The 21233-nt window shown below is 35.1% G+C and overlaps 1 protein-coding gene and 1 long non-coding RNA gene across 3 annotated transcripts in view; one reads left to right on the top strand and one right to left on the bottom strand.

Moving 5' to 3' along the window:
- LOC138699906 (uncharacterized) overlaps window positions 1–19856 on the top strand; it is a 210872-nt gene extending 191016 nt beyond the window's left edge. For both annotated transcript variants that reach the window (XR_011332127.1, XR_011332126.1), the window contains exons 3-4: window positions 19470–19520; window positions 19672–19856. This is a non-coding gene — a long non-coding RNA (uncharacterized lncRNA). The remainder of the gene's footprint in view (window positions 1–19469; window positions 19521–19671) is intronic.
- On the bottom strand, window positions 1660–10262 carry LOC138699903 (uncharacterized). The gene is made up of 2 exons (XM_069826099.1): window positions 10133–10262; window positions 1660–2187 (listed from the first exon to the last, which is right to left on the bottom strand). Exons 1-2 carry the CDS (start codon window positions 10145–10147, stop codon window positions 1801–1803), a joined length of 402 nt encoding a protein of 133 aa, XP_069682200.1. The 5' UTR covers window positions 10148–10262; the 3' UTR covers window positions 1660–1800.
- Window positions 19857–21233: the final 1377 nt, after the last annotated feature.

Below are 21233 nucleotides of genomic sequence, written 5' to 3' on the forward strand. Positions count from 1 at the left end.
TGATACCTTTGGTTATTGCCGCGAACAGTAGGTAAGTATACTTACTTACGGCTTTTATGGAACCCGGAGGTTTAATGCCACCCTCACATCAGCTCGCCATCGGTTCCTATCCTGTGCAAGATTAATCCAGTCTCTATCATCATATTCCACCTCCCTGAAGTCTATTTTAATATTATCCTGCCATCTACGCCTCGCCTCCTGAAAGTCTTTCCCTCGGACCTCCCACCTAACACTATATGCATTTCTGGATTCGGCCATACGTGCTACGTGCCCTGCCCATCCCAAACGTCTGGATTTTATGTTCCTAATTATGTTGGTGAAGAATAATTACAATGCGTGCAGTTCTGCGTTGTGTAATTTTCTCCATTCTCCTGTAACTTCATCCCTTTTAGCCTCAAATATTTTCCTAAGCGCCTTATTCTCAAACACCCTTAACCTCTGTTCCTCTGTCAAAGTGAGAGTCCAAGTTTCACAACCATACAGAACAACCGGTAATAGGCTATAACTGTTTTATAAATTCCAACTTTCAGTTTATTTGAGTGCAGACTATATGAAAAAAGCTTCTCAACCGAATAAGAACAGGCATTTCCCATATTTTCCCATATTATATTTAATTAGGTTAGGTTACGGGATTTTTAAGGAGTCTTAAAGGCCTCCTGCACGTCAGCCTAAAAAGCTTATTGTGCATCCACATTAGAATGGACACTAGCATCGTCTTCCAGAATCTGTTCCTTGGACAAGCAACACTATTTTACATGAACAGAAAGAAGAAACTCACTTTAAACTAATACAATTTCCCCTCAGCCATTATATTTTTCTTCAATAGTCATGACCTGCTTGTACCTGTCACTCCTGTCTCCGGCATAATTGATTTCGACCAATAGGACACATGTGTTACAATATTGTAGCTTATGAAATATATTTATTTAAAATGTTCAATCATTGAAGGGTTCAGAGTCATATTGGGCCAAGCGCCATTTATTAAAAACGGAGAAAGCAAGGATTAAAGTTAAGTGAATACCATAGTTTAATGAAGATTGACATGTCATGTAGTTTAATGTGTATATTTATATTACTTGCTATATGTTTCCATTGAATTATGGGAATAACTTCATTTTAACCCTTTTTTTCTACGGTTTTAGTAAATGGCGCTTAGCCCATTATGGTTCTGAACCCTTCATATGACTTATTCTTATTACAAATTAACGTGTTTTAGCAAATGTTAATTTGTAATAAGAATGATAAGTTCATTTGATTGAAAACTTTAAGTATATTTCATAATCTTGTAATGGACTTGTCGGAAAATAAAAAATGAATTGTAAAATATTGTAGCTGTTATTATTGTTATTAATATGATACATACTGATTCTTGTTATGATCTACTACGGAGAAGAACGGTAACATAAGGAAGTTTACTATCTTCCTATCTTAAGTGACGTTTAATATGTAATGGAGATTAGATGCGATGATAGAATTAAAGGATTTCTACAGCTGAATGCATATGTTTGAAGGAGATAAATGTTTTGAGACTTATGAGTTACTACTACTTCTTACACTAACTACTGCTACTTAACTAAAATAAATTTTCCTGTAAAGTATAACTTTATCTCTTAATTACATCTAAAAGTTAAATGTTTTGTTGAAAAGAAGACACCAATATGACGAATGAGAAAAGCATTTATTTTGGATACACAAAGAGGTACACATAAATTTTTATTAAGCTTCGATAGGATGTAATTATAAACCTAAGTTAGGAATGACATATTCTGTACATGATTATCTGCGGAGCATGAAAGTTGCTTATTTTCCGTAGCCTGGCTTTCCTCCATGTCCTCCACCGCGGCCACCACCACCTCCACCTCCCAGGCCGCCACCACCCAGACCGCCGCCTCCAAGACCTCCACCACCCGCACCTCCTCCTCCTGCTCCTCCATGGCCACCTCCCAATCCTCCGCCACCTAATCCGCCGCCACCTCCTCCTTGGCCGCCTCCTAAGCCGCCATTTCCTCCTCCTGCTCCTCCATGACCACCTCCCAAACCTCCGCCACCACCTCCTCGGCCGCCTCCGAAGCCGCCACCTCCTCCGCGGCCGCCACCTCCTCCTCCTCCTCTACCTCCTCCGCCTCCTCCGTAGCCTCCTGCAGCGAGTACCACACACGCAGTTGCCACCAGGACAACAAAACCCAACTGCAAAAGAAATGTAAAGTTTTATGAGGTGTGAAATTAAAACAATTTATATTCCATGTTACTGTACACTTTCATTTCATGTTTGTCAGTGTACGAGATGGTGCACATATTGTTTAATTTAAAATACTGATATAATACTGATGCTGACCTCAGATTATTTTCTGTGTTTTTTTCTGTTATTACTTTAATATTCATAAGAAGAGATTGAATAAGTTGTGACAGCCAGCGTCAGGAACACTATATATATATATATATATATATATATATATATATATATATATATATATATACATACAAAATGTAACAACAAACGTGAGAAATATTAGGAAGATCACCTAAAAGAATGTTAAATCTGAAGGCGAAAGGAAAGCGATCAAGAAGAAAACCACAAAGATGAATAGACCAAATTAAGAGAAATTTACAAATCTACAGGAACGGGAATATGATGAGAATAAATATACAAAAGGAAAGGCCTAGATAATATATAGAGACAATTGGACGGAGTTACGCAATAAGAGACCAAGCGCCAAAGACCTGTTTCGAGATACTGACCATTGAAATATTTTTTTATAAAACATTTTATGCAAGAAGTATTATAACATTCATACTATTACAAAAAATAGCACAAATAATACCAAAAAAAAAGACACCGATTTTTAATAAGAGACCAGCATTTGAATTAATATTTCAAAGCAAAATAAATAAATTTTATGCAATGAACGAATTTTTGCTCATAAATAGCAGCAAAATTCAGATATCGCATTCCTGATTTTTTCTGAGTTAAATTAGCCTGTCATCAACAGATTTGTGTAAATATCCTTTTTTTATTTTCAAATTGTCGGTTGGTCTATTATTCCGTAACTTCGTCCTATTGGAAGCATATTTAGAATAGACTTTCCGAAAGGAGGACACGATAAGAGGATGACGATGATAATGATGATGATGATGATGATGATGACGATGATGATGATGATGATGATGATGATGATAGTACTGTTGGTGGTGATTATGATGAGTAGAGTACATAAGCCTATTCAAAAATAGCTGAACTTCCCAGTCAAGTAGCATAATTTGGCCCTCCTATCACTTAAGAATGATTGAATTCCCTACGGAGCTAAATTTTCAACTTCCTGTTTGAAATCAAACTCAAATCTGTTATATTTTTAATGACATAATCATAATCGTTATTTTATTTTTAAAAAATTGTGCCCTTTGTACTATTTCGTCCTATTTCTTCTGAGAATAATTGATAGTATTAGAATTTCATGAGTATGAAATCCATTAACAATCGATTTTGGTGGCACAAGGCTATCCTTACGATAACACAGAACAAAGTCGAAGGATATACAACAAATCTGTAAAAATTCTGTTTTAATTTATTCAAACATTTAACAGAGATACAAAACCAGGCCTCCATACTTTTATATTTGTATTAAATGGTTGAATAAACTATAATCGAAGTTATATAGATAAGTTATAAACTGAATAAAGTATTAACACAATTTTAAATCTCTGTTAGTAAATAACTTACTACTTCTCTACAGCGAATCGAATCCTCATTCGTCGGATTTTATAGCTAGTTATTACTTCCACTTGAGCCATTTTGATCTGCCTCATCATTATTTAAAAGAAAAGTATGTGTCGAAAGACTTAAGTAGAGAAATTGCCTCATCATTTTTCTTGTTTTTTTTTAATAACTCTACTTGAAAACTCCGAAATAAGAAAAAAATGCACACACACTCGAAAGCTGTACGAGAAGAAACCACCAGTATGTCCATTTCTAACAATCGATATATGTACGGCCTGATTTGTCCTTGTTAGTTAACCCTTAAATTCGCAAATTATCCTATAGGATACAACAGGTTAATAGGCTATATGCTATAATTGTAATACAACAATAGAAAAAAATAGGTAGGAAAGTTAAAATTTCACAATACTATAATATTGTGCGATATATAAATAGTTGTTTCACACATTGAAAGACACTCTTTCAACTTTCCTAATGACGGGACTGCCTCATTGGACAAAGCATAATAAACATATTGAGTGAAAACAAAAACAGACCACAAAAGAGAAAAGACACGGTTTAATAACTAGTATGAGAAATGATGTTTTGCCAATTTAAGGGTTAATTGGGAAAACGCTGGCTTACGGTGACCGCGGACCCTAGTTTCATCATATACCTTACTATAATAATACCGGACATCTAGCAGTTCTGCGCGCGAACGACGCTGGTGCTGCTACCTAGGCGGCCGGTGTGGCGATACTCGCGAAACATGCTGTAATCAACTGCAATGTATATTTTTGCTGGGCTAGTTAATAGTTTTATTAATTAGTGCTGCGTTAAAATGTCAAGGTGTATTTATAATTGCTACAATTCCAGCATTACAAATTGCTCCAAATCGTACTGATTTCCGAGAGTTCATAAAACGTGAGTCAACAACATTCTTTATTAAGCCTAATGCCTTTGTCTCTGTGTTGATAAAACAATAAAAATTAGTTTTTTATTTAGGCCAAATAAATGAATGAAAGTTAAAATATATTGGAAATTTTAAGGTTTTAGCAAATTAAGTTTTATTGTTGTCCACATGCCTTTACTAATTATTACAAGCATCAGATTACTACCATTTTTATCTTTGCAGTTGTCAGCAATGGGTATATAAAGCGTTATTGTAAATTCATTCTTAATGTCAGAATTAATTTTATCTCACTAAAGCAAAGAAAAAATACGCAACAATTAATTACGGAAACTAATATGAAGCACGCAATATTTCTCATACTACGCAGCTTTGATGTGAAATAATGTTACATTAAATACGGTACTATTCAATTAATATTTGATTTGTGAACATAATTCCAAGCCGTTCCGCTAGATGTCAAGTCAGCAATATTTCGCACTCACGTCAATGTTGCTAGTATACAGCTGTCCGGTATTATTATAGTAAGGTATTTGGTTTAATTCCGGCAATGGCGAAGTTGTATTCGTGATGGACAAATCCAAGATGCTAATATTTTTTAGACTTCTCTCTTTTTCCCTTGTTATTCCACCAACATGCTTCGCAAATCCTCTTTCATCTCCTACTCGGGAAATAGGACATCACTTGTGTTTGCATGACGCCAAATTGATTGTCCAGACTGGCGTATGTATTTCCCTCTTCCTGATGGGGACGTGACTCAAAATGTAAAGTGCGACAGATCACCAAAGTCATGGTACAGCTACAGATTTAATGACTGGAAAAGAATGCCTAGTGGCAGATGTAATAGAGTCAGCTTAGTCGGGCAGCACAATCTGCACGCAACTCATTCCATCACGGATGTACAGAAAGTCACTTGGACTGAAGTTCTTGGGGATGGTTCTTGTCCCGCTCGATAAGCACGTCTATCTATACCTGTATGGTCTAATTGCAATAAGAATTCTTCTGTCTCTTTGACGGGCCGCTTTACATATGAAGAGTTTGTAGGAAAAACGATGAAGGCCACATTTCTGTTAAGGATTAGATAATGATCTAATTGAGTCTTAACTGCAAGATGTAGTGCTGTTTCTATAGAAAATAAAGGAAAGAATTACTGTATTCTTGGTGATAATTCTCCTTTTTACCATTTTTCATAAGAACAACATTAAATTTCGTAGTGATCCATTGAATTAGATAATGACATCAACCATAATAAAACTGTGACATTCATCGTTTTTCCCGCGAACGCTTCATATTATATAGCCTACAATCGTAGCATGAATTAATTTGTCGATATATTGCCAAATTTTATTTTCTTGCATCCGTGGCGCGAATGCTCATGAAGGGGCAGGGACAACCAGACTACTGCTTCCTTACGTCCATATACCTTAGCAGAGGTGAACGATCATCCAACCAGAACTGTGGTCAGCACGATGATCACCTCAGCCGTTATAGCTGGTTTTTGAAATCAGATTACGCTAGCTCCCCAAATTTAACTCGATGCTGAGTGGCCACCGGTCTCGTACACTGGACGGAATTTGACAACGCGAGTTCAGGCATACATCACTAAGTTACGGCGCTGTACTTTACTTTCTTACTTTTTTATTCTATGAAATATAAATAAAATGTCTTCTGATGCAGCAAAACTCTAGTTCGTAATATCTACAGAAATACATTTTTTCAACATATTTCTTAGCATGTCTTCTGTTTGTCTCTGACTAACTCCGTTCCTTCTGAAATTCTGAACGAGTAGTATATATTTTCAGAATCTACGAGCCAATTTATCCGGAAATGTTTAGTCAACTGCACAAAGACAGGCCTGGACCCCACGAGTGATACCAACAAAGCATCACTCATGAGGCAACTAGAACAGGATATAATAGGGTAGGGTAGCCAGTTCTTTTCCCCCTCCATTGCATTCATCGCTCACTAGTTACATATGTAACACTATTCAGACTTCAGATGTTTAGGCCTATAAACAATTTATTGTTCTTCCTCTGACACATATCGTCAAGTGAGACATACTGCCTGATAATATAGGCCTATATCAGTCAGAACCTCAATCAGAGGTGTATCCGGATTTCATGAACGTGAAAAATAATAATTCTATAGAAAAATGATTTATTTTTATTTGGAAACATAACGCAACAAGGTGATTACTTCAGAAACGCTTTAGCGATTTTTTTCATGACCTTCATAAAGAGGCGGTATGTTTTCAGAAATATTCCATGCCAAAGAAATTTAATATTAAGTGATATAAACTCCAAGAACTTCTTAAGACAAGACTTTCAAGGACTACAGTTATGTAGTATATGAACTACTTTGAACAATTAATTTAATCCCAGCCGACAGGGAGATACAACAAGAAGTGGTGCAGGTTTTTCTTCGCCTCGAGAGTAATAAATGGCTCTCGGAGGAAACGACTGACCTTTGTTTCCAATTCTCCTGTACCCCTCACTCATGTCTGTGTGGTATATTAATGAAATGCATAATGTGAACATTTAAAGCCGGTTCACAATAAACCGGGACCGAAAACGAGAACGAGAACTAGAACGGAAATGTTGTTAAAATAAATATTTTTTTAAATGATAGCATTCACAATTCACTATTGTGAATCTTGACATTTAAATACATTTATTTTAACATTAGCCTATTTCCATTCTCGTTCTCGTTGTCGTTTCCGTTCCCGGTTTATTGTGAACCAGCCTTTACTTTCTACTATGAGTCGCAAAATGTAGCCAGATTACCTCCTTACCTATCTGAAATTTTAAAACTTGGCGAAGTCGGAATAAGTCCTATTAGTAATAAAGAATTGCCTGTTTTACGCAAAAAACTTGTGAGAACTACTTCTGTAAACACGGTTTAATTTGCAAGAAATCTCTCTCCTAGAGTTATATCATGAAAATTTGACTCAAGTCATTTTACTTCCTGCGACATTACTTATGGTTCATTCTGTATAGACGCGTGAAACTCCCAGTACACTAAGGCTCGGTTTCGTCAACATGGGTTAAATATATATTAACCTTGAGTTTATTAACTTCAGGTTAAAATTTTAACTCGTTCTTGCGACTAATGCGTTTCACCAAGCCTTTTTGGCAGAGAGTTAGCTAACACCACTTTAACCCTCGAGGGTATAATAATACCGGACAGCTATTAGTTCTGCGCACGAATGACGCTGGTGCCGCTACCTAGGCGGCCGGTGTGGCGATACTCGCGAAACATGCTGTAATCAACTGCAATGTATATTGTTGCTGGGCTAATCAATAGTTTTATTAATTATTGCTGTGTTAAAATGTCAGGGTGTATAAGTGCTGTTTGTAATTGCTACAATAAAATTACAGCATTACAAATTGCTCCAAATTGTACTTTCGATTTTCGAGAGATCATAAAACGTGAGTCAACAAAATTCTTTATTAGGCCTAATGCCTTTGTCTCTGTGTTGATAAAACAATAAAAATTAGTTTTTTTATTTAGTCCTAATAAATGAATAGAAATTAAAATATATTGGAAATTTTAAGGTTTTATGTAATTAAGTTTTATTGTTGTCCACATGCCTTTACTAATTATTACAAGCATCAGATGACTACCACTTTTATCTTTGCATTTGTCAGCAATGGGTGTATATAAAGCGTTATTGTAAATTCATTCTTAATGTCAGAATTAATTTTGTCTCACTAAAGCAAAGAAAAAATACGCAACCATTAATTATGGAAACTAATTTCAACCATGCAATATTCCTCATAATATGCAGCTTTGATGTAAAATAATGCTAGATTAAGTACTATTCAACATTTCTTAAGTGTCTCGTATAGCCTATTATTCCACATTAGTACCTCAAGTTTTAAACAATGGTCCGATTCCCGCTATGTTAATATTTGTATTTGTGGACGTAATTCCACGTCGCTCCGCTAGATGTCAAGTCCGCGATATTTCGCACTCACGTCAATGCTGCTAGTATACAGCTGTCCGGTATTGAAAAAGTACAAATCTAGAAGACCGTGACTGAGAATTTGTTTTTATGAACATATCTTGTTGCGCGTTTCTTTTGTTTTCTTCCACAACTCCATAACAGTGAACAAGGAAATGGAAGAGGTTTGGAAGAGAAACAGAAGCTCATATGGGGGGAAGTTCATCGTTTTCCACAGCAATGTTATATAATATTGCTATAGCTACAATTAGGCCTACTGTCAACGTAGTTCGTAGTTTGCTCCGTAATCCCAAGCTAAGAACTGGGAAACCCTTTTCCAAACTCCGATCATTCTTTCCACACAATTTCGTGTCTTTATATGAGCTGCATTGTTGTTGTGTTGTGGTCTTGTTTGGGGATGTAAGTATGGTGTTAACGGATACCCACTATCACCAAGCAAAATTCCTTCATTGATTGTGCCTATTTCGAGTTGTGTTCTAATGTGAGAGTTCGTGAAGATAGTACTGTCGTGTACCGATCCGGACCACCTTGCTACTATATCCCGAATTTGGAAGTTTGCATAAGAGATTATTTCAACGTTAATAGAAAAATAACCTTTCCGGGTACGATATATTTAAGCTCTGTTGCCTCTAGGGGATTGGCGTTTTACATGCGTACAATCTAGTGCGCCCAAAACACTAGGAAAATGGTACATTTGATAGAAGTCTTGAATAACAAACGAAAGTTCTTCAACGGAAGAAACTTTACAAATTATGTTTGTCTCATTGATGCTATAGCTGCAGATACCTTAGAGGCAGTTCTACTAACAGTAGCTTTTGAAACTCCAACATTGCCTCCAATTATTATATGAAAAGATCCTGTAGCATAATGTTACTAGTGTCTGCAACATAGGAGAGAGAATCCTGTTTCTCTCCCTTGTGTATTCTAACCTCTCGTGAATTTCATCGACAATCTTACTGAGCACGGCTTTCGACAATGTATACCTCCTTAGAAACTGTTCCTGAGATAGGTTTTGAAAATAATTTCTCAAAGATCTCTCTATGTTAAGAACACCATTTAACACATCTAAATAAAACAATTCTGCATCATAAAACATGATTTATAGCAGCCATATTATTTTAGCACCGAGTTAAACATTTAACCTAACTGAAAGTAGGTGTTAACTTAACTCCAAATTTAACCTCGTGTTAAAACTAATTCCTGTTGATGAAACAGAATTTAAGCCAAATGTAGAGTTAAAAATGTGTAACACGAGGTTAAGTTTTAACCCTTGTTGATGAAACCGGGCCCCAGAGATATAATTTATTCATAATTTTCAATGCACAGAACTGATCGGGGTCGGTGACACACTTCGACGTCGACGACGACGACGATGACGATGACGATGACGATGACGATGATGATGATGATGTTGTTGATGATTGATGATTGATTCTAATTTCCTTTTTGGTTTTTAACTTAAGCCTGTAATTTCCATATGACACTTATCAGATACGTGGTGAATTTATGAGTGGTCAGCACACCGTATCTTATCCTACAGAAAAATATCTGTTGTCATACTCACCAGGAACTTGGCCATGTTGACGGTCTTGCAGAAGCGCTGTGATCTGTTGGAAGAGGGGCTCACTTTTATAAGAGGACGCTCACCGAAACAAAACCAATAAGACCTTATCGAACGTGTTTATTGAAGGATTGCCTGTTCGTGATCAGGCTTCAGAGAATGTGATATCATTTATAGAAAGACGACTATTGTTGCAACATTTCTCAGAATTGTTCGTGTGTAGGAATAATATGATTACAAGCATACATTTTAATTCGTACCTTGTGTGTTGATTGGTATGATTTACATTTGTTCTAGTAAACAGAAATAATTGTAATTGCAGCAATTAAGATCCAAATGAAATACATAATTATTATGTAACATTGTTCATAAAGAAAAATTTTTATTATCTTTCAGTTACACAAATTAGACCTATATTACAGATCATAAAATTCCACAAGATATTTCTTCAAAATCTTCTATCACTACTGTTACTACTACTAATCCTACTACGTATTACTACTGTTACTGCTAGTACTTCTGCTACTAGAATTTCTACATTTATATTATCTACTGTTCCTACTATTATAGTAATTATATTATAGAGGATGGATGTAAAATAGCCTTGCATATTTCCAGAGCGAATAGCTCATGTTGTAAGTAATAAAAAACTACAATATCATATTGGTGGAAAGTTAATAGTTTTTTTTTCAGAAAAAATGTTTTTCCCAAATGTTTAACAAACTCTTATTCGGTAACTATTGCGATTAGGATCGTGATTTTTGTCCATATTGATACGAAATCTAATAAAGAAAAATTTATCTCTCTGGCGTATTTCAATAACGTGCACGGTTTTCGTGTAAATTTAATTTTAAAAACCTTTAAATTCAAGTCATTACACAATGGAGCAAGTGGCAATGTCTTGCCAGAGAGCAGCTCACCTACCTAGACACACCGAGTTCGTTGACCTCTTACATCTGTATCACGAGTAGAGTGTTAGCGACGATGTTGCCGGACTGCTGAAACTTCAAACTTAATTTCTTATTTAACCGTGCATTTAATCACAAAACGTAATAAAGGTTTTCTATTCATTTACGTGTAGATTAATTAAAGAATAAGTTAGGATTTTTCGGATCGAAATTTGATTTAATCCACCAATAGATCCAATAACAATTGATATTAAAGTAATGGTTCACATGAATATACTTATGGTTAGCGAATATGAAATTAACATTAGGGGTGCAATTTTTTTTAATAGTTATTAAGATAAAACAATTATTTCATCTAAGCCCTTCTATAATACTTAGAAATCACGAATGGAAGGGGGCAGCACCACTTTTTAACAATAAGGGTGTATTAGCAATCATTGATGTTAGATAATTATTAAATATTGTATATAATTCTTCAATTATTGATTTTCTAATTAGAATTGATTATGCTAAAACTTGTACAATAAAGTAGGCTTACTTTATTGAGGCTTCTGGTGTATACACATTTTTGTTGGTTGATATTAGAGGAATAAATTATAATAAATTAATTTCTAATCCTATTCAATGTGCAAGATTATGCCACTTCTAATGAGGCGCCTGAAGCTATCACCGCTAGATATCAGTATTAACGCGAAGCATAAGCGAAACAAAGAAGCGGGAGTTGCAAGATGGCGGCACATCTGCACGAGTGTACTGTTGGCGACTTTATCCGAACATTGATACATGTTTTGTCTCGGGCTGGTAATGATGCACCCAAGACTGACCACATGTGACTGTCCGGGCTAGCGTATCGTCCCCTTCATCCTATCAGGTCGGATCAAGTCTCCAACCTGTTGCACAATCTTCACTGGCCGAATTGGTCCACCTTTCAGAGAACATCTGCACCCAACTGTAGACAGCCTGATGTGACAGCCAATCCTCACCATACAGAGGCAGCATTTTGGTACGAACGTCCTTTGCTGCCCAGTCTTTTGTCCAGTCAAATGCTGGTCGACTACGGTATTTATTTATTTATTTATTTATTTATTTATTTATTTATTTATTTATTTATTTATGTCTATAACAGGTATGGTCATATAGAGATGTCGCCATCTTGGAACTCCTGCTTCTTTGTTTCGTTTGTGCGCACATCGATCATCTTGACGTTTAGATAATACTGCTATCTAGTGGTAATAGCTTTAGATGCCCCATTAAAAATATAGGCTGTTACTCGTACTTCGATTTGTAGATAAGTAATTCGCTTCTGCAATTAACACTACGAATTATTAGTACCATCGCTACTATTAGTCCTAGGCCTATTTCCAGTACTGTAATTATTACTATTAGGCCTATTGCTATTACTAACACACTAACATTTCCTCTTTGATTACAGCTTTGCACCATTATTTTGAACGATCTGAAACTCTCCATTGTTTTTAGAAATCCTCCAGAACTTTACGGTAGATAATTTCCATATCTCAGCATTGGTTTGGTTCATACAATCTGTCTTCTTTTGTCACAATCGATAATAAACGTTAATTTTAATGTAATTAAAATGGTGTTTGAAAATACATTTTGGTTCCGCGGACTCCCTGACGTCCGAGGACCATTTCATTGTTAATATTTTTGTGTTAGAGCTATCATAATATTGCACAGTACATAGTACGTGCGAGTCCCAACCAACTGGTTTGTGGTTCCATTTCCGGCGTGGGCGGAAATTTTATCTTTCATTCCACGGAACCGGACTTTGTCTCTTATCTTATAATTGTTCTGTTACGTCTTTGCGGTGGCTCTGCATCCTGCTGACCACACTTGTAGAGGCAGCATTGTGAGAATCTAGTTTTTGCTGACTGAGAAATAGGTGATCGATGTCCTTTATTAACAAGTGTGCTCAGCTCTTGTGCACGTCTTCTGCCACCAAATCCTATCAACCCTAAGGTCGCAATTCTTACAATTTCTCTCAAGATCATCTTCTTTTATGTAGATTTAATCAATGAAACTGCTTTAATAATACAATGACTAATAAAACATATCGTCTTTGTTCGTGCAATAACCCCTATGTGCATAATATAAAAATTTTCAGTAGGAAGAAAAAACAAATTTATTAATTCTATGACAGTGGTACATAGGAGATTGTGAATTCTTTCATTTTTGAAAGAAAGAAAGAAGTACTGTATATTTAAATATAGGAGATTTTATTATTTGCTGTATCACTATTTAAGTTATTTAATAGAGCAGATATCTAAAAATCGATAAATATGTCACATAGGAGTTTTTGCAGGAACAACGATGATATGAACAAAGTACACGAAAAAATTGTGTCGCCATTAATGGGCGTACGAGAAGAACTGATGTAATGTTAGACAAAGAAAACAACACAGGTTTCATTTTAGATCCTACAGTACGGTTTGAGACTTCTTTGGAGCAACCTTAGGATGTCTGCAAGGTATAAATGAAATTAATTTACGAATCAAATGCAACCTCGTGTACAGTGTGGAAACAATTTGTAATGATTGGACTTTTCATTGGCAGCCGGGATACAATAACGTAACATGATTTAAATTTTTGTGCAAAATTAATTTAGGTACACAAATTTGTAAAGATATGGCCCTTTTGACCCTTAAATCGTCTGTACAAATTTTACGTTACCATTTATATTACAATCCTATATGATGATGATGATGATGATGATGATGATGATGATGATGATATGTTCTACCATATTTATATAATGTTAAAAGGAGGATAGCAATGGCCAAGGAAGCTTTTAATAGAAAAAGGAGCATCTTCTGCGGACCTCTGGAAAAAGAACTAAAGAGAGAGAAAGTGGATTTATTGAGTAATATTATACATACAGATGTTATATTATCATAATTTTCTCTTAAATCCAATGCGCGGGTCTTCTGACCGTACGTGCTTTGTACCTAAAACAAGTTCTACTTTGTAGGTGTCACCCCCCCGCCACCACTCTTCAAAAGAACACACAGATTAAAATGAAAATGGTACAAATAAAACACATTATAAGAGACTAGTGAAGTGCTTTTTATGGAGTGTGGCGTTGTATGGGGCAGAAACATGGACATTACGACGAAGTGAAGAGAAACGAATAGAAGCATTTAAAATGTGGATTTGGTGAAGAATGAAACGTGTGAAGTGAACAGACAGAATAAGAAATGAAGCTGTGTTGGAAAGAGTGGGTGAAGAAAGAATGATGCTGAAACTGATCAGGAAGAGGAATAAGAATTGGTTGGGTCACTGGCTGAGAAAAAACTGCCTACTGGAGGATGCACTGGAAGGAATGGTGAACGGGAGAAGAGTTCGGGGCAGAAGAAGGTATCAGATGATGAATGACATTAATATATATATAGGTATAGATCATATGAGGAGACAAAGAGGAAGGCAGAAAATAGGAAAGATTGGAGAATGCTGGGTTTTCATTGAAAGACCTGCCCTTGAGCAGAACACTTATTGAAATTGATATATTTTGTATCTTTCTTTACATGTTATTTACATTCAGATTTGTATATCTTTCATAATATGTAATTTCTCTTAGTCATTATAATTTATACGTTGTTAAACATACATATCCAATATTAGCATTTCTGTCGTATTTTTTTAATTTGGTCTGCTTTGTACTTTCTGCAGGCCACTATGGTGGTAAGTTCAATAAAATTAATATTAACTGTACAGCTTCTCTATGAAACAAATGAAATACTGCAAAAAATATCGTCGTTATTCCTGCAGTAACTCTTATGTGACATATTTATCGATTTTCAGATTTTTGCTCTATTAAATAATTTAAATAGTGATACAGCAAATAATAAAATAATCTCCTATATGTAATTATATTTCTTTGTTTCGAAAATGTAAGAATTCACAGTCTCCTATGTCCGGCAGCCATAGGATGAATACATGTGTTTTTTCTTCCTACTGAAAATTTTTATATTTTGCACATAGGAGTTATCCCAGGAACAACGACGATGTGCTCTTTCAAATGACATTGAAAAACAATACGGTGTCATTTAAATTGATGTTCTCGATGATGTCATAACTCACAGAACAGTGGTCACAATAGTATTGTTTCAGTAAAAATATTCCTTTCTAAATATGAGATTTCTGAGTGTCTAATCCAAAATCCCTTCAATTTAAATTATGGTTTGTTTACTTTTTAAAAATTTGTAATTTGCTTCTTGATTGTCGTACGAAAATTGTCGCTTTTTACTAAGCTTAGTAACTTGGAAAAAAAGGTTAAATGAAGAATTACCAGTTATCATAATAAATAGCTAATGCTATGCACAGTAATCGCTCGCCTTCGTACGAACTTGTGAAACTCGTTCATGAGGTAACTCTTCTTCAGTTAAAATCCGGTTCTTCTACTGAAAGCAGGCCTTGACCTTGAGATAGGCGTTGTTATTGTAGTTCATCAGTTATTTTAATGTCTTCTGTCGCAGCACTGCGGCATTTCCAAGCAATCAGTTTCCATAATAAATCATTTTACGGACGTACATTTCTGAGAAACACAGCAGCAAGTAACAGGAATGATGTAAGGACAAGACACAAGACTGTTTTTTTCCCAGTCTAGTCACACGTTCCTGTTCCTCACTATCGTAATATAAACAGTGTGTACAAATATCCTGCCCACTTGTTCTGTAACTCGCTTTCTGTAAGGAAATTAATAGTGTGTCGTGGTTACTCGTATTGTTAGTCTTGAATTTAAAATTTATCTACTACAAAGAAACAATGAAAGCGTGAAGAAGGGAAGAGAGACAAATAAACGTCTAAGGGGAGAAGCATGAAAAATAATAAAAGGTGGAATGAGAAATAGAGCAAAAATCTCTTTCCCTCTTTTTTATTTCATTACTTCGCTCTAAGAGAAAGATAAATGACATGACGTTTACTTGTGTTATTCCTATCGGGAAATATTTGATTTTCTTATCTATGGCTCCCTTTTTTTTCCACAGCCTTAGTTACAAGTAGTGACACTCTTGATGATAAAATTATATACGTTCAGATAAAGAGATAGATTAGTGACAAGTAGAGTTGGGCAACACGATTCTTTTTCAGAAGTCGATTCCAACGATTCAATCATACATTACGAATCGATTCTAACGATTCGTTCACGATTCTTCTCAGTCTGCGATTCCAACTATTCTTTTGAATCGTCAACGAGTTCACGATTCTTCCTACTCTGCGATTCCAACGATTCGTCAACGAACGACTTACAGGACACTTTCCTTTGCAAAATTGCAAACCACACGTAGAACAAGAACGTTCTACATCTCTCTCATAGATGGCATAAGAGGCGAGACATTGGATTGTCTCTTTCTCATTGGCTGGAACCATTCAGCACGACCTCCATTAGTCTACAAAATTACCCAAGATAATGTTTCTAAATTATAATTTATCAACTGAACCTTATTACGAAGTACATTTTTTGCATTACATCTCTATTTAACTATGCACACTTCAGGTTTGTGTTCATTATTTTCCATACTTAACAAATGCAGTATTTTGTTTTCACTCTCGCTCGGGAGTATTCGGCACGGTTCGGAAATGTCCGTTGACAGGTTACATCAAACAAGTAAATAGAATCGTGGGTTACGATACCATGTCAATTCGTTACTATTCTTTTGAACGACGATTCGTTACGATTCTTTTGAGCGACGATTCGTTGATACCACGAATCGATTCTTACGATTCTTTATTATTAGTCGTTCGAATGAACGATTCGTTCACGAATCGACCCAACTCTAGTGACAAGTAGCCCAACTGTCAGTGATAAGATTAGGTAGGGTTTGACACGACATAGGTCAGTGACAAGTAGCCCCACTGTCAATGATAAGATTTGGCAGGGTTTGATGATGAGCTAGATTAACGATAAGTAGCCCTATTGTCAATGACAAGGTTAGATATTGTGTGATGACGAATGATGAGCTAGATTAACGGCAATAGCCCTATTGTCTGTGACAAGGTTAGATATGGTTTGATGACGAGATAGGTTAGTGACACGTAGCCCCACTGTCAATGACAAGGTTAGGTATGGTTTGATGAGGAAATAGGTTAGTTAAAAGTTGCCCCATTGTCAGTGACAAAGATAGGATTTGATTATGAGATAGGTTAGTGACAAGTAGCCTGACTGTCAATGATGAGTTTAGGTATTGTTTTATAAGAATATAGATTAGTTACAAGTTGCCTCATAAGGTAAGGTGGGATTTGAAGAGGAGGTAGGTTGGTTACAAGTAGTCCCGCTGTCAATGACAAGATTAGGTAGGATTTTGTAAGGAAATAGATTAGTTACAAGTAGCCCCACTATCAGTGGCTAAGTTAGATAGGGTTTGATGAGGCGATAGATTAGTGATAAATAGCCTCACTGTGAATGATAATAATCTTAGATAGCATTTGATAAGTATTTACAATACAGATCTCCTATTATATCTCTGCCGGTGAGTGACCGGTAAATTTAAAGTGGGTTATCTTGGTTGTGGGCGTCAGAACATTAAAAAGCACTGCAAACTTCCGTTATCTCTCTTCCTCCTCACCACAAAGTGTGACGTTGCGTTGCACAGAGGCAGAGATGTAATATGAGATCTGTAGTGGTAAGTAGCTCCTGTCTGTCACTTGGTTAGATACATAGGGTTTGATGAGGACAGATTAATGACAGATATTTCACGCAAAAATCAAAGAAGTCAATGTCAATCCACGACCCTCCTGTTCCTCTTCGTCTTTATTTTATATTCATCCTTTTCTCTTTCAATATCCACTTCTTTACCTATTTCTTTTACTTCTCTTTCCTTCTTTTGATTTCCTGTTATTTTCTGTTTCATTCGTTCTCTCTTACCATATTTATTTCTTTTCTCTTTTCGTCGTGTGCAATACATTTGCTGTTGCATAATTTTTTTTAACATGAGTGCATATAATTTATTAACTAAATTCTGAATTTCAAGAAGTTCGGAGGTATAATATAGTTCGAAAAAAATAATCTATACAAGTACATTAAAACTGTATATAGAGTAAGTACATTAGCGTTTTTAATTTTCTGCAATATTATGTGCAGAATTATAGTATTAACTTTTTTTTCGCGTAAAGGAAAATAACAAAAATAAATTGTGCTTCATTCAACCCAAGCACATAGATTCTAAAAGTGGAATACAAACATGTAAAATAATACTCTTTGAATGTTATGGTGCCTAATAAGGACAATTAATGCAACGTAATCAATTACAAATTGTCTATTCTTATATATTTTATAGAATATGTCATCTCTTTCCTTGTTAATACACAAAGAATGTTACTATTTCAAGATTTTTTGTAGTCATTGGAATAACTATTGTGATTTTTGGAGTTACTCCAAGCTTGATAATATGTCAAATAAGGCACAAAATTTTTATGTATGTATTTATTCACACTGCAGTGGGTATATACCCAGTGGCAGTGGTAACTTATTACACTCAATAATGACAATAATAAACTTATTAATTAAAAATACAATTAATAATAATACTAATAATTAATACTAACAATAATTAATAATAATATTAATAATAATAATAATAATAATAATAATAATATATTGAATGATCCGATGGTTCTCATGCTGGAACTAATATATAATAATATAATATTGTTTATTGCCAGAATAATACAATACAAATTAATTGTAAATCTAGGCTACAAAATTCTAGCACTCCCTTGAAAGAGAGCGTTCTCGTGTTCAGGGGAGGATTCGATACATAATAAATTTACAGAATAAATTACAGTAAAATAACATCTAAAATTAATATATTTTAGTTTTATAAGTACTACTCCATCCTAATATTCCGAATTTGGTTGTGACTGAAATACGGAAAGGTAAACTGTACGTAGTACATCTATTGCTAAGTAATTTGGTAACTGAACAAAGAAAAGATATATAATTCGAAGTAATTTGTTACAAACGTAGTTAATTTGTTTATAGATAATGGTTCTTAATTATTTAACATCTGAAAATTAATTTATAATACAATTACAGGAAATTTCGGATCTGAATCGCGAATTCAAACCCTGTCGAGAACAATATATTTGTTGGATTTGAAAGGTCGGTAAAATTCTTAGCATGATTTCCTTCGGAAGGGAAGTAAAGATGTGAAATCTTATCATATATTTACGGTACGAAAGAGAACCTTGTCCTGATAGAATACTACAGGCAAAATGTGTCGCTCAGTTCTTTGTAACGTTTAATATCGATACTGAATATTTTCAGTTGAAATGGACGTTAATTATATACTACTGCCAATACTAATATTGCTAAAACAATAATAGTAATAATAATAATAATAATAATAATAATAATAATAATAATAATAATAATAATAATAATAATAATAATAATAATTGTAATTTTCTCTTTGTTGTAGGTAGACTAAGCCAAGACGCTTTTTCATCAATTGGACTTACGCCTGTGGAAGGTAAGAGTTGTAAGGAGCAATTTTAAGTAACCAAAATATATTTCACTGTTCTGTGACTAATATCCGAAAGGTGCTAAAAAAATCACAAACTTCCATGTGAGCCCCTTTCGTGGCATGATGGATATCTAGTCTGTATTCGATTTCCGTCCAGGTTCCGCACGGTGTACACCCTGTCCTTCATATAGCACCACAAAAGAATCCAGTGCCCTGATGTCAGGAGAACGTGGAATCCAATTCAGGGGTCCATCTCGTCCTATCCAACTCCCTGGAAATGCGCTCCGCACATCCAGGAACCAGTGGGGTGGAGCACCATCTTGTTGGAACTACAATCTGGGCAAAGGCTTGCAGCTGCAGCATGTCCAGGTAGGTCGTTCTTGTGATAGTCTTCTCTGATCATGTTCTTCCGTGTCTGGATTGTGGAAGTCATTGGTACCTTCCCTAGATATCCTTCGTGTCAACACAGGGCTAACGTGGCAGTGTGTGTTTTTTTGTTACGAACTTAATACCTCATATGACTTATATTTGTGAATACAACAAATTCCACAATTTGCGACATCTGGTCGACATTTATGGCTGACCACTAGGATCCAGGACACAAAGCAGAGGTTAAATTAAAAATAAAATACAATATGATTTGCGGAGAGAATACGGAAGAACGAGAAATTTAAAAATAAAGTACAATTTGATTTTGGAGAAACATGAGATGAAAGTACAATGAATAGTAATGAAATGAAGTAAAAATAAAAATATTACGTAGTGTTATACAAGTAGGACCTAATAGTGTAAAATGGATAATGAATCTCTCAATACCATTAGACAAATTTTGTTAATGTCCTCATCTTTATTTTTTTGGTATTGAGAGCATAATAAAAATAGGCCATATTTTAGCGTAATAAATTTTTTCCGTATATGTGGAAGAGGGGAAAATATGGAGCATAATAGAGACAGAAAGAGGAAAAGAATGCAACTAGAGAGAAAAATAGTGGAAAAACACGAGAATGGAAACGGTGAAAGAACGGAAGGACTAGGAATTGTTATTGTAGCAAAAGAACGGAATATTTAATTTCTTTTCTGTTTTCCTACAGCAATGAAGTTTTATTACTATATATACCACAAGTTTCAACTGCAGTAATTGTGTTATTCACTATATGAAACGTAAACAGCGATATTACTCGTATTTATTATACATAGTCCGGTGAATAAAGAATGAGAATGAATTCATTTGTCAGCATGAACGTAATCTTAACTGATGAAAATATGACATATTACTGTACCGCAGTTTAGTATATACAGTCACGAAGCTTGAGTTGTTTAGGGTGCTAGGAACAAAAGACTGTGTAGGTACTATTTCCCATTGTCTATGATGAGGCGATAGTAGCGATCCTAGTGGTTAGCAACTATCTATGGATGCATATTCCCTACGTATTGAGTTTCGTGATTGTATATACTAGACTGTGATATTACCCTATTAAACAGTCGCCATCGATGTTCTTGCGGTTTTCGTGATAACTCTTGGTTCTGAGATCTTGGGTTCGAATCCATCGAAGTACAGTTTAGTCTGGAGGGGAATTAAACTTGGAACATCAAGATTTACGGGGTGTAAAAGAATCCTGTCCATAATAGAAATCTTCAAGCAATCTTCGATGGTGAGAAACTTCTGTAGGTGAAAGCATTGTTAAAAATAATTAGTATTACTATCACTACTGCTACTAT

This window comes from Periplaneta americana, chromosome 5, assembly GCF_040183065.1.
Source record: "Periplaneta americana isolate PAMFEO1 chromosome 5, P.americana_PAMFEO1_priV1, whole genome shotgun sequence".
NCBI lineage: Eukaryota > Metazoa > Arthropoda > Insecta > Blattodea > Blattidae > Periplaneta > Periplaneta americana.